The sequence below is a fragment of the Balaenoptera ricei genome, chromosome 1 (genome assembly GCF_028023285.1).
Source record: "Balaenoptera ricei isolate mBalRic1 chromosome 1, mBalRic1.hap2, whole genome shotgun sequence".
Taxonomy (NCBI): domain Eukaryota; kingdom Metazoa; phylum Chordata; class Mammalia; order Artiodactyla; family Balaenopteridae; genus Balaenoptera; species Balaenoptera ricei.
This window is the reverse complement of record NC_082639.1, coordinates 5634248-5648230: the sequence shown is the minus strand read 5'-3', so window position 1 is coordinate 5648230 and position 13983 is coordinate 5634248. Positions and strand designations below refer to the sequence as shown.

At 59.7% G+C, this 13983-nt stretch overlaps 1 protein-coding gene across 6 annotated transcripts in view; it reads right to left on the bottom strand.

Annotated features, from left to right (window-relative positions):
• LOC132356876 (calmodulin-binding transcription activator 1) overlaps nt 1-13983 on the bottom strand; it is a 90790-nt gene that overhangs the window by 72561 nt on the left and 4246 nt on the right. For all 6 annotated transcript variants that reach the window (XM_059910081.1, XM_059910161.1, XM_059910243.1 and 3 more), the window contains exons 2-3: nt 11198-11324; nt 5772-5906 (exon numbers count right to left, since the gene is read on the bottom strand). In XM_059910081.1, the coding sequence (XP_059766064.1) occupies nt 5772-5906; nt 11198-11324 (262 nt within the window). The remainder of the gene's footprint in view (nt 1-5771; nt 5907-11197; nt 11325-13983) is intronic.

Genomic DNA, 13983 nt, shown 5'->3' with positions numbered 1-13983 from the left:
CAGCCGCAAGCAGCAGGAGATCACGCCTCCGGGGGACATCTGAGCACCAGGCCCCTTGGTTTCTGCCTAAGGAGGGCTAAGGACACCCACCCCCATCTGTAAGGATGTGGACCCCACAGAGCACAGAGACACTGACTATGCGGAGGGAGCCTGTGCTTTGGAGCGAGGCCCTGGCTGGGTAGCTGCAGCTCAGACCAGAGGCCCTTCCTGCCACTCAGCTTCATGTCCCAAGTAGAAGACTGGCTCACTGCGCATCTGGAGCCTGTGCTCCACAACGGGAGAGGCCGCGACAGTGAGAGGCCCGCGCACCGTGATGAAGAGTGGCCCCCGCTTGCCGCAACTGGAGAAAGCCCTTGCACAGAAACGAAGACCCAACACAGCCAAAAATAAATAAATAAATAAATAAATTTATAAAAAAAAGACTGGCTCAAATCAGTTTCTGCCACTACCGACTTATCTCTTAGGTCCCCGCTATGTAAAGAAATACTCAGACACCCGTGAGTTAACCCACTGGAGCATGCCCCAGACCCCACTCTAGGTGAATGCCAGAAGATTCTTCTCAGTGCCCCTTCTTACTTACAGAGAAGACCCCTGCGTCCAAGCTTCTGAAGCTTCTTCAAAGTGCTCCCAGAGGCAGGAGGACGTGGGCCCTCGGGGCACTGACTTTGCCTGTGGTTCAAGGCACTCTCCAAAGTCAAGACCATTCACTGATGCTCTATGTCTGATCTAAAAAACTCTCCTGAATTTTGTATTCTACCCCATGAAACAAACTGTATTTGTTTCAGTAAAACAGTGGCATTTAAACTTCATTACAACTTAACATTTACTCCTCTCCCCACATTATCTGGTAAAAGTGATACACACTTTCTGTCTGGCTCTGTTGATGTTCTCCCATGTGGACAGTTCATCACGGGTCCAGAGGAGGGAGACCGGCAGGCGGGCTGGGGGATCTGCAGGATGGAGGGAGCCAGGCCAGGAGGAGCCAGCAAGGTACACTCAACTGAAAGCCCTGGAGTGTCCTCACTGGAGGGAGGAAGCATCCAGAAGCTTCCCAGGGGCCATTCTCACAGCTGGAGTGGCCCCTCCTGCTGCCCCTGGGCTGCACCCTTGGTCTCTGGCTCAGTGTGTGGTCTCCCACTCCTGGTGGTTGGAGGCTGCTGTTAGAAACCAGCCAGCAGGGGAGAGGCTGGCAGGAGCATGGCCACATGCCAGGGACAGGCAGCTGGGAGGCGGGGGGGAGGGGGACAGAGCTGGGGACCACCCCAGCTACACTTCTTCCATCTATTAGCACAGAAGGTTTGGTCACAGAAGGCCAAACCAGGAGGCCAAATCTTGCTTTTCCTTCTCTCCACTTCCTTACAGGGGGCAAGGCTCCCACCTTCCCACACCTCTAACCCGGAGCGAGGCTGCCCCAGAGGCTGGCTTGCCAGATACCCTCCTCTGGCCCCGGTGAGCTGGAGGGCAGGCTGCCGGGGCTGTCCGCCCTGCCTCAAGGCTTCATATGCTGAAGCAGGCACCTGGACGATGAGATGTGAGTTCCTGCTCCCTCCCTCTGCCTGAGATTACAAGGTCCCTCCCCCACCCGAGGGTGGCAGGAGACCTGCCCAGGTGGCTGGCTGGCTGAGCCCAAGAAAGCTGCATCCGTGCATCTCACCAATCCTCTCACTCAGGCAGGAGGCTCAGCTGCCCGAGAGGCAGTTGAAAATAGAGTCTAAGAATAAGCGGCTTAGTCCGGTTTGGAGAGGGGCTCAGCTGGGTAGGGGTGGGCCCGGGCCTTGGGGAGCATCAGCTGGTTGCAAGGGAAAGAACCAGGCGCCCAGAAGTTTCACTCACCTTTCTTCCAGGGACAGGGATCTCTTAAAGGTGTCCTAGTGCCCTTGGCCAGATGTGCGCCCCACCCCGTCGCTCCAGAGCCGCAGGGTCAGGTGGCCTGGCTTTATTCTTTTTGCAAACACAGGCCCAGGCGAGGCCATCTAAGCACACAGCACAGCCTCCCCACGCTCAGCACAGCCCTGGCTGTTTGTGTCCACAGGACCCATGGCAGGCAGAAGGGACATTTCCCAGAGGCCCTCAGAAAACGGTCCCTGGGTAAACTGGCTGCTTGACTGCCTCTTGCCTGGAAGAGGTCCCATTGCGCCCCAGATGCACAGCTGACCCACCCCGGACCACTCTGGGGTCCTGATGCAAGAGGCCTGGGGAAATGTGTTCTGAATCTGGACCTCTGGGGGAAGAAATGGTGAAGCTGGTAGTTCCCAGAGCCCCTTGGCTAAAGGAAGCAGCTGTTCCACAGCCTGGGGCCCTTGCTGCCCCCTCCCCCTGGGATACTCCTTCCCATCCCTCTAAGCCTGACTGACGCCTGCTCAGGCTGGAGGTCTCAGTGGAAGAGTCACTTCCTCCTAGAAGCCTTCTTGAACACTGGGCTGGATGAAGCTCTCTTGATGTGTCCTCATGCATTCAATCCTTCATAAGACAAACAGGTGGCCCGCAAGCTGCCAGCCTGTAGGGCCTGTGTCCTCTAGAGGTCACAGTGCAGGGGCTGGGGAGGGTGGGCAAGTGCCCTAAGTTTGGGAGAAGCGCTGCAGCTCCCGAGACCCAGAGGACTGTGCTCCCCCCAAAATCGGCCTGGAGCGGGTAGATGCCGACGGCAGCGCCCCCTCCTCCCTGTTCTCCCTCCTCCCCCGTTTCCATGCTTGTCTCCGCCTGGATGGCTGTGTCCAACTGAGATTTTGGGGACACGGGGCCCCTGCGCCCGTGACCCTCCGCGGGGACGATCGCCTCCCGCTCGGCCAGGCTGCTCAGACAAAGGCTGCGCCCAGGACAAAGGCTGCGCCCCGGACAAAGGCTGCGCCCCAGCGGCTGCTGCTGCGCGCGCGGATTCCATTCCGCGTGCCCCACCCAGCCTTTAGTCTGGCAAACAAATCCATTTTTTTAAACAAATGAAAGCTGAAGTCTCTTCCCAAACATTTCTCCCCCTCTGGGATGGAGGGAGGGGCAAAGAGCGCCCCCAGGATGGCAAGCAGGGCGACGAACGGGGGTGGAGTGGGGCGGACCAGGAGCGCGCGCAGCGGGAGGCGGCCGCCCGCGCGAGAGCGCGCAGCCCTGGCTGCACGTCCCCGTTCTCTCCCCTGGGCTGGGGAGGGCCGAGCCGTGCCGCAGTCCGTGGGGCGGGCGCTGGCGCAACCTGCCCAGCGCTCCGCGCAGGGTCCCTGCATTGCAGCTGAGCCGGGCGTGCAAGCGTGCGTGTGTGCGCGTGTGCATGCGCGTGTGTATGTCTGTGTGTGCGCCTGTGTGTGCACGCGCGCCGCCCGGCCGCCGCACCCCAGTTCGCTCGGCGCTGCTGTCCCCTCGCCCCCTCCCGTTCCACCGCCGCCCCTCCCCCTGGCCGCAGCGCGCGCACCTCCACCTCCCCGCGGCTCTAACTGAGAATTTGCCCGGTAACCTTGGGGGCGGGAGGGGCAGAGGGAAGGAGCTGCGGAACTGGAGGAGAGGGGAGAGGAGAGGAAGGCTTCTGACAGTCTGGTCGCTGCAGCATCTTCTTCGACACACTTCTTCACTGCCAGGCCACAGGGTTGGCCAGAGCCCGGGGGACCTCCACCCTCTGGGCTGTCCCAGCTGTCCCCTTTGCACTGGGAGGATTGTGACCCTGGCGCTGCGGCTGCGGTTCTGCTCCCCTCCCCCCACCGTTATTATGTATCAGGCTGGTGAAATGCTGGGAAAATGATCCTTGGGTAGATAAGTCACTTGTACTCATTTTTGGGGGCGGGGAGGGGGGGGATGGAAAAGAACAAGGAGAGGTTAGTTTTACTCTTCCACCCTGGCAGGGTGGGCGTCTCACGGTTCCTCTGCCCTGGCCCCCCTTCCCCTCCCACTATTGAAAGGATGCCTGGCCAAGCGCAAAGGGAAAGAGATTCATGGGGTCCTTCGGGGCCCCCATCTGCTCTCTGTAGGGGGGTGGCCCTGCCTCGTCCCTTCCCCAACTCCTGTCATCTCTCCTGTGTATTCTGCCAGGGGCTGGGGGGATGCTTATTTCAACTGGAGGCCTATGGAGCTCAGAGCTCCAAGTTCCGGCAGAGGGGGCTGCTGGGGAACAGGTGTCCTGCGTGGCCGAGGACTGAGGGGTGTGCTTGTCATGAAGCAGTTAAGGTGGCTTCCCTTCCCCATGATCTCTATCACAGCATCCTCTCCTGCTGGCAGCCTCCTGGTACCGCCTGCCCTCTGGGCTTCCCGGGGGACGGCTGACGTTTCCTGTGCCCTGAGGCAAGGCACTGCCTGGCTAGACTTGGCTTTCTGAAGGGCTCCATCTTCCAGGCAGGTCCGACACTGACTGGTCCCTGCATCCCACAGTGCACCCTGGTGAAGTGACCTGGTCACTGAGGAAGAGCCAGGGCTCTGCAGAGTTCCCTGTTCCCTTTCCCATTTGTTCTGCAAAACTGAAACCGGATTTCCTGAACGGGAGCCCCTGGTCACCCTGCCCTTCTCTGTTACATCCTTCAGGTCATCGCCACAGCGCCGGCTGGCTTCAGCCTCGGCCAGGGTGGCTGCCAAGGCCAGCCTGGCGCTCCCAGGCAGCCACTGCCAGGGTGCAGATGCCCGCTGACCCAAAGCCACCTCTGGGAACAGCTCGGAGGGTTCAGTGGCCAGGGCAGCTGCCAGACACCCTGTCACTGCTGGGGCCGGGGCTGGGATGAGGCAGAGATTTACTACACACTGGGTGGCCCAGGAAAGCTGCCTAAGGCATGTGCCCAAGCCCAGAGAGCCTCCAGCGACCAGTAGCAAGGGGAGGTCTGAGAAGGGAGAAGGCAAAGGGCTGCTGTGGATGGGGGAGGGGAGCTTAAGGAACTGACCCCCACAGAGGGCCCGGGTCAGCTTAGCTGAGACCCAACACCTTGGGCCGGCAAGGTCTCTAGCAAGGTAACCCACAGACGGGCACCTCTGCGGCTGCCCTGATACTAAGGGCGGGTGTAAGCCATCCCTCCACCCTGTCTCGGTGCCCAGAGCAGACCATCAGCTCAGCCGCCCAGGCCAGCTCCGGGGCTTCCCCTGGGCATGCCCGGGCCTGGAAGGGCAGCCTCTGCAACTTTTCTCTGCAGAGCCTCTGGCGCCCCAGGGGGTGCAGCCACTGCTCGGCACCCCATTGCAGCAGGCCAGCGGCTCTCAGAGAAGCATCCTTGGCCATCACGTCCTGCCTCCCGCCTTGGAGACTCTGGGGGCTCCCTGGCCCTCCGCCCTCAGCTGGGTGGGGGAGGGCTTCCATGAGAAGGTATGGCTCACGGTCCCTAAAAGGCAGAAGCACTCAAAACACAGCCTTGAAGTCCAGGCCTTGGAATCAGAAAGAAGCCCAACCTGGGCTGCCTTCCCCCAGCCTCGCCCGTTGCTGTTGCCTCTGAGAGGCTCAGGGCTTGGTGATGGCCTCCAGGAGCTCCCTCTGCTTCTAGAAACTGCCCTGGGGCTGGGGGTGGGGCAGCAGAGGATGCCTGGACCCTGCTGCCCCAGGTCTGTCTGGAGAGGGGCCTGTCAGCAGCTCAGGGGCTGGTCTGGCCACTCAGACGCCCCGGCAAGCCCTGGGTCCAAGCTCACCTACTCACTCTGTCCCAGGGAAAGACCGAGATTGAGGATGCGGACCAGCCGGTCCTCCCGAGGTGAGACTTGCACCCTGAGCAGCAGAAGTTAGGAAACGTGGATGCTTCCTCCTTTTTCACACCTTGCACACAGGGTTCCCAAGTGTCCCTCTCCCTTGGGGCCTGGCAAGGTGACCCGAGCGCTGTTCTTACCGTCCAGTGACAGCCAGTCGTGCTGGGAGGATGGGAGTGTGGGCAGGGCCCGAGCTTTGTACTCAAACACCACTGAGTTGGAGATGATCTGGTTGTTGAAGGCAACTTGTAGGGTCACAAGACCAGTGTCATGGGCTGAAAGCAAAAGAAAGAGCTGTCAGGGAGGGAGGGGGGCGGGGCATGGGCACCCTCCAGCCTCATGTACCCACCCAAGGGCCAGGAGGACCCTCTCCCCACTGCCCTTCATGGATTAGCCCTGCCTGGGCCTGCTCATTCCTCGAGGTCAAAATGCAGGGGGGGAGGGCGTTTAGGTGCAGCATTTGCTTTGGACTCCTTTGTGCTTATTTCTCTGTTTCACCTCTTCCGGCAAGCTTGTCCTGACTCACTTAGCATAGCCTTCTGTGTATTTTCAGAAGTTCTTCTGCATCCCTGATGAAGGCAAGAGCTTCGTCTGTGCCTGTTACTCTGAGCCCAGTGGTGCCGGGCTGGAGGCTGGCGTAAACCTTGCGTCTACCCCCGACGCCTGGATGTCAAGCTTCGGGAAGACCGGCCCTTATGGGCCTCGTGAGCTGCTCTGACCCTGACACGGGGCTCAATGAAAGCTATTGGTTGAGTAACGCAGGGGACATTCTCACTGTTCCCAAGAGGAGAGCCTACCCGTGGCAGAGAGACCTGCTTCATTTCTGGGGGTGAAGCTGCTTCTGGGGGTGAGGCCGGTGGGTGTATGCAGGCTGCTCTGCCCCGCCGGGCCTCAGCCTCCGGTAGACAGCAGGGTTCTGTGCTCTCTGCCCTGCTTTTCTGGAACCAGCGCCCAGGGCCTCCCCAGGACAGATTTCCAGGGAGGACGCACCCAGGGATCATGTTACTGTTTGGGCTCTTGGTTTTCCAAAGCTTAGACTGGAGGAAGCTGTCCAAGTCAGCTGCTCCCCAGGGCAGAGTAAAGCTCTGGCTTCCCTCTGAGGTCTTCTGATGCAGCCCTCGCTGCCCACGGGAAAACCAAGTCATTGACGTGTGGCCTCTCTCCATCCCAGGTGTATGTGTTACGCAACGGTCCCCAGAGCAGGTCTTCGGAAAGTCATTGCCCCAAGATGACCAGTGTGTTTTTTCCCCTGTGCTTTCCACCCTGGTGTGGTCCCTCGGCTCCAGATCACAAGCTGGCTCCATGGTGGGTGGGATACCACTGGAGCTCCTGCCGCGCCTCTCTGGGCAGGGGGCCCCAGCCAAGTCCAGACCTCCCTAGGCTCTGATGGCGTCCCCAGGCAGATCTCCAAGCTCGTGGCCACTCGCCTTCCCTGGAGATTTGCCTGGTTTACCAAACAGGAGGGTAGGGCGTCAGCGAACGCCCCATCAGAGCCCACTCAGCTTCGCTCCTCTGGCAGTCCATCAGCAAGTCCTGGGTCCATTTACTTCTCTCCATCCTGATGGCCACCACGGTACCCAAGCTGCCATCATGTCTTGCCTAGATGCCTGGACTCCTGCATTAGCCTCCTGCCCAGGGCACCTTCAGCACACCTGAGACCTACCTGTTCTGCTGGGATGGTGTTAGGGTGGGGGGCACGCTCCAAAGCCTCCACAGGAAATCAGTGGGAGTGTGTTGCCCAAGGGAGCCCTCCTCCTTAAATCGGGAAAGATTACCCCTCTGCCGCTTCCTACGGTTTCCCTGCTTCCTTCTTCCCTCCTACAATCCATTCTCCCACACACCCAGATTCATGTTTGAAAGACATAATTTAGATCAAGCCACTCCCCACTTAAAACTAATGGCTTCCATTGCAAGTACAACCTAATCAGACTCCTTCTTATGACTTAGAAGGATGGACATGATTTGTTCTCTGCCATCTTCTCCAACCTAGCCATCTCCAACTCACCCCACCTTTATATTTCTTCAACTTACCAAACCTGTTCCTGCCTCAGGGCCTTTGCACTTCCTTTGCCCTCTGCTGGATGTTTTCCTCCCATTCTTCCCATGACCAGCTCCATCTCATCATTCAGGTTCCAGCCTAATGTCCCAGCCTGTGAGAGGATCTGTGCAAAGGAACGTCCCTTTTCCCAAGTTACCTTATCACATTACCATATTCTAGTGTTTTCTCCTGTTATCTTGGTTATTTCTTTGTTTCCTTGTTTGTTTTTTCATCTCCTACAGTAGAATGTAAGCTCTGTGAGAGCTGGGAGCCAGTCTGTCCTGATCACCTCTGTATGCCCAGGGCCAAGGTCAGTGCCTGGCCTGTTATGGCCCCTCAATACCTGTTTGTTGAGTGAATTGCTTCAGAATGCAGTGCACTTGCTCATCTCATTTTGAATTTCATCTTTTGCCTTTGGTGGCTCCCAGGAATCCAGCGTGGGGCTGTCCAGAAGCCCCAAAACAAAGTCTTTTTGTTGGGGGGGCTTCCTCCATCTTCTCCCAAGACCAGGTTGCCTTTCCTGAATCCCAAGTCCTCCTTCACCACTGCTTTACCACAGCTCAGTGGCTTGACTTGGTTTTCTCCCTCCTGACCTTGGAACACTACTGGAATCTTGCAAGAGGCAGTTTCCATGCCTGTGTGTCTTCTGCGGCCAGTGAAGGAGGGGGAGCCGCCCAGAACCATGTTCTTGCTCAGGGTCGAGTCTCCCCAGCTTGCCCCAGGCAAGGGCATGTGCACCAGGCCGGTGGGCAGGGGCCATTTGCACCCCCTGTGCCCCCTCTTCTCATGTCATTCTAGCTCCTCAGGTGACCTGGCTTGTGCTCCCAGGCCTCTGAGCCCTTCTTTTAGGTGAGGTCAGTTTGGTTCTGGCTTCAAGTGTCCTTTCTTTAAGATCAGCTCCAGGTTCCCCAAGGCTTTGGGAGACCCAGGGAAGAGGCCCCTGAGCAGCCAGCATTGTCCCCCAGGGTGTGGCTTGTTTGCATGACCAACTCCTTCCTGCACTGAGAGCTCCTTGCGGTCAAGGTTAGAGTTAGGGGCTGGGTCCATTCCAGGCACCTACCACTGCCTGGCAAACTACTTGACGAATGAAGAAATGAACGAATGCATGCAGCACCCACTGCTGTCTTACTGAGTGACATGTTTTAGTTTGGGCCTCAGAACAAGGATGTCCAAAAGGGACCCCCTCTTTGTGGTTAGGGGTGGAACAGGGCGGGGCCCCCCCAGCCCACAGGCTGCCTGAGCCTCTCTGGGTCCAAGATGCAAGATGTTCGGGAAGCCTAAACCACGAGGAGGCATAGTGACCTGGGCAGACTCTCCTGCCAGCTCTGGGGACCCAGAGATGCTCTGGGACCAGGAGAACTGCCTGCTGATACCTAAACAGCCCTGGACCCCTCTCCCAGCTCCCCTCCCTCCAACCAGGACAGAAAGAGCAAGGCCTCACTCGTGAGCAGCTTCATGAATTGAGCCTGTAAGCCAGGAGCTTCCTGGACCCGCCCTCATCTCAGCCTCTCGCCCATCTGGCCGGTGGTTTTTACAGATGTAGAAATGGGGACTTAGGGAAGTCAACCTCCGGGCTCAAGTCACCCGATGGTAACTGGCTGATCTGGGATGTGCATGACGGGACTGCTCCGGCACCCAGGATTAGCCGGGTCCTGGCCTGGGACACCATCCAGACGGCATGCAAAGGCCAATCTTTTTTTTTTTTTTTTTTTTGGAGGGGTCAGATAACTCAGGACAGGCAAGGTCTGGGTCTTCAGCCAGGCAAGAACCAGGTACAGGAAGCGGCATCTATTTATAGGCTGGGCCAGTCCCTTTCCAGCAGCAGGTGACAAGTGGAGAGTTAATAACACGCTGCCCCTCCCCCTACCTCACCAGTGGAGGTTGGGGGGCCTGCGTTTAGCCACACGCAGCCCCGAGCTGTGATAGGCTGACCCAGCCTGGCTGGCGTCAGGATGGCTGCGCTCCAGCCCCAGGAGGGCTGCTGGGAGCCTGGGAGCAGGGGGAGATGAGTGGGAGCCGGCCAGGCCCCTGGCGGGGGCAGGGCCAGCAGAGGAGGCCACCACGGGCACCAGCCCTGGCTGCCTGGGATGTTTGCGGTGCAGAGGCCGTTGCGTTCAAGCAGAAGCCGAGCGCGTGAGCCCAGCCCTGGAGCAGCGGCATTTTGCTCCGGTGGGCTGCGTGGGGAGATGGAGAGAGAGAGAGAGAGAGAAAGAATGTTCCATGTCAGCTCGGGAGCTCCAGGCTAGGGGGATGGTACGGAGTGAGGCCGACAGCTCAGGCTGCCTTAGGTTCAAGCTGGACCACCCCAGGTGAACCAGGCCCCTGGCACGGGCCAGCTCTTCTCCTGCCCTGGGGACCCCGGCCCCACTTCCCTTCCCCACTCCTAGTCCTCCACAGGGACCGTTCTCTCTCTCTCTGTCTCTCTCCTTTTTGTAGGCTGCAGATAACACGGAGTGGGACCCTCCGCCCTCCCCACCCGCCTCCTCGTCTGCCTTTCCGTCCATCATCTGGGCCAGCTGGACGGGTCGTCCCTGGAGCTAATGATGCGTGTGAGGGGCCAGTCAAGGGGTCCCCCCAGCACCAACCCAGGGGACAGAGAACACGAGCAGGTTCCTTCATGAACACCCACCCCCTTTTCGGGATGTGCCAGGCACTTTTCGAGCCCTGGGGGACACGTGGTGACCAAGAAAGACACAGACCCTGTCCTCACGGAGCCAACAGGCCAGTGGGGAGGAGGTGATGGTCAGAGGTCAAGGGCAAGTTGACCAGACAGGGACACCAAGCTGCGTGGACAATGATGGGCCCTGCCCGAGTGACAGGGAGAAGGTCAGAGCCGCGGGGACGGCACCCGGGGCCTCCGGGCCCTGAGAGCGAGAGGAGACGGCGTGCCAGGGCCTTCTGCTGGCCATGGGGTGGCTGGCGCCACCAGCCTCTCAAAGGGGTTTGTGTGGGTTATTCTCAGTTTGACGCCCCCTCCCCTGCGGTCTGCCGGGTCTCCTCCATCCCTCTCTGACCCGCTCTGTGCCGCAGGGGACTGGCCCCGTGGACCGCACGGCCTGGGCCCTCTTGTTCTCGTGACTTCTGTGTGGCTTCAGCTGTGCGCGGCATGGGTGGCAGGGAGAGAGGGCGGCCTTGTGGCCCCGACCCCAGACGCAGCTCCTTTTGGGGCCCTTCTGCCCGCCTGGCTCTCACCGGCTCCTGTGACCCTTCGGGTGGAGGGTGAGGAGAGCTCCCTGCCGTGACCAGTCCTGGGTGTGTCACCCGGGCGCATTGGCTGTCTAAGCAGTCCTCCATCAGGCTCTCTTCAAAACCCAGCCGAGCTCACCTGTGCCCCCATCTATCATGCTAAGGGGGCCGTGAGTCCAGAACAGATGCCATTATGCTAGCTGATCCGGGACCCACTCCTTCACCGTGGAGGAACCCGAGGCCCAGAGTAATGACACCACTTGCTCCAGGTCACCCCCTCCAGGCCGACTCGGAGTCCAGCGCTCTGGGGCCCCGCGGCCTCTGCGGGAGGCGGCCTCTCACCTGGGCAGTAGCAGCGGAGCACCCCGGGCTGAATCAAGGACGCAGGCACTGAGATCTGGTCGAACAGGCAGCTGTAATTATTGCTGGCTTCTTGCCACGGGCCTGTGATGAGAACCTTCACTCCTCCCTGGAGGGAACAGAGACCAGCGGGGGGTGGGGGTCAGCCCCAGAGGGAGGGATGAGGGACACAGGCCCCCGTGGCTGCACCCCCAGCCCATGTGCTCGTGGAAAATGCAGACTGCCGATACCCATAAGCCCTACTTTTGAGAACCACTGTTTCAGGAGTGTGGCGGGAAGAAGGGCCCCAGCCCTCCTCCCCCGGGTGCCTCAGGGGCCCCCAGATGCTCCTTGCCTTCCTCAGCTGGCACCCAGCACGGGGGCCAACAGTTCGGATCCCTGACCCCCTCCTGGAAGTGGAACTTTCAGCTCCAGGCAGAAGGGAGCACAGAGGTTTTCAAGCCTTTTCCCCCAGGATGCACCTGAGAACTGGCCGGGGGGACCCCTGAGAGGAAGCGGAGGGGAGGGAAGGGGCTTTCTCTGTCATTTGCTTGTGGACAGATTGTGTGAACTGAGCTACGGAAATGGGCTTGAGCATCTTAGTGGCCTCCAGGGACTGGACGTCCTGGCGGGGAGATGAGGGGAGACCCGGGGTGCCCAGGGTGTGGTGGGGATAGCCAGGGGAGGGGGCAGCGAAGGGGGGGGGGCTGGATGAAGAAGGTGATGAGAAAGAAAGCAGAACAGAAAATTGGAAGGAAGGCTCAGAGCTGGAGGGGCTCAGAGGTTGCCATGGTGGCCAGACGGCCCCCTCACTGTGTACAGACACGGTACACGCAGGCACTGATGTGCTTGCATCCTGGCTGGGCAGCAGCTGCTCCCACAGGGCGAGAGCGGGGGAGTGGGGGGAAGGGGGATGCAGGAGTGGGGCTCAGATGGCCTTGCTCAGCTCAAGGGGAGAGGGCCCTGCCCCCCAAGCATCCCAGAGGCGCCCAGGCGCAGGACAGCACAGGAAGGGTACAGGCGCTCCCTGACCTCTGGCTGGAACCAGCCCGGGCAGCCACAGAGCAAGGAGGGTGGCCTTATGTCTCGGTGCCCTGGGCAGTCCTGTTCTATTGTCCGAGCTTAGTGATTAATAGCAGCCTGTCCTGCCTGATGTGGGCAAGGAGGTGTAGGTGCCACCCCGGCCTCCAGCCTCCTCTCCTGGCAGGGGGCCAAGCTCTGCCCAGGACAGGGTGGAGAGCACCACCTAGTGTCCAGGCAGGAGAAGGTCGAGCGGCGCGCCTCCTGGAGACTGGGGCGGGGGTGGAGGGGGTGAGGAGTGCGGCCTGAGGCCCTCCTTCCCCTGCTTCTCCAGGCCAGAGAGGCCAGACCCTAGCTCTCCTGCTGCTCCTAACGCCAGCGAGACGTTCTCTCCTGCTCAGTCACACGTTCTTGGGTGACCTGTCCTTGGCACTGGCCCATCCGTGCTCTGGAGGGACCCCGGCCTCGACACAGGACTGGCTATTGAGGCTGCGCACAATGTTCCTGGAAGCAGACCTGGCCCAGGGCTGGCCTTGGGCATCAGCAGTAGGAGGGGCTGTTTCCAGGGATGAGGTGGAAGTGGGTCCCTCATAGCCCAGCACAGGAGGGAGATTCGCCTATGGAAGGGACTCTCCCAGACTGGAAGGCCTTCCACCTGTGCTCTTGGATGGTCCTTCCTTCTTCTGCCTGGAATGGCTGGAGAAGTCATCTTACTGCTAGACAATCAAAGTTTGGAGGGTAGTAGACAGAGCTTAGGACCAGGAGCCAAAGGAAGGAGGCCTGCCTCTGCCCCTCGTAGCTGTGTGTCCTTAGGCAAGTGGCCCAACCTCTCTGGGTGGCATTTGAACTTTAAGGACCCTCTGGCCTTGACATTCTTTGGTTCTGATATACGGCTCCACAGAGAGATTTGGAGTTCTGTCGGAGTGGCGGGGCTGGAGCCAGCATCCTTGGGCCCACAGGCTGGGAGTGGGTTCCTGGCTGGGAGATGTACCATATAGCACAGGTAGAACCTGACTTTGGGATGCCTGGGGGCACCAGAGGCCAGCTCAGGGCACAATCCGCCCTGGATCCTGGGCAATGGAAGAGCAGTGTCTTCAAAAGGCCACAGACAGTTACTCTGTGAGAAAAAAAGAAAGAAAGAAAGAAAAAAACCCCCAATAACCCCAATCAATAGCTGCTAGCATGAAGCCAGGGCTGCTGTGAAGAACAAAGGACTGCAGAAATTACTGGAGAACATCAGGACCTTCGCCATGGAAACTGCTGCGGGAGGGGCTCAGCATCCATCAGTTCAGGAGATGGTTTCCATGGCAACATCGGCCTGGCTGTGCTGAATCGCTGTGATGCGGGCACCTGACGGCTCTAATTGCAGCCTCCTGTGCCTGGTGCGGCAGGAGCGTCCATGGAGGGAGATGACGCAGAAGCGTTTGGGGGGAGGAGAGGCAGCAACACATGCTATCTGAGGTCTCTGTGCCCTGGGAGCCCTGAGTAAAGGACCTGGATTTCTGATGCCCCTAGGGCGGATCCTGGGGGCCCAGGGGCACCTCCAGCATGTGTGTGTGTGTGTGTGTGTGTGTGTGTGTGTGTGCGCGTGCAGGTGAAGAGGCAGACAGAGCAGAGGGGAAGCGGGAGCAGCCTGTGGTGAGGGAGGGATGCTCAAGAAGAGACAGCAAGATGGCCCTGGCCTTAGCATCCTTGCAAAGTGAGTGCCTGGGCACCCTCGAATTTTAGAGCTGGGTGAGGGTGCTGAGCGACTGGCTAGATCCGGGGTC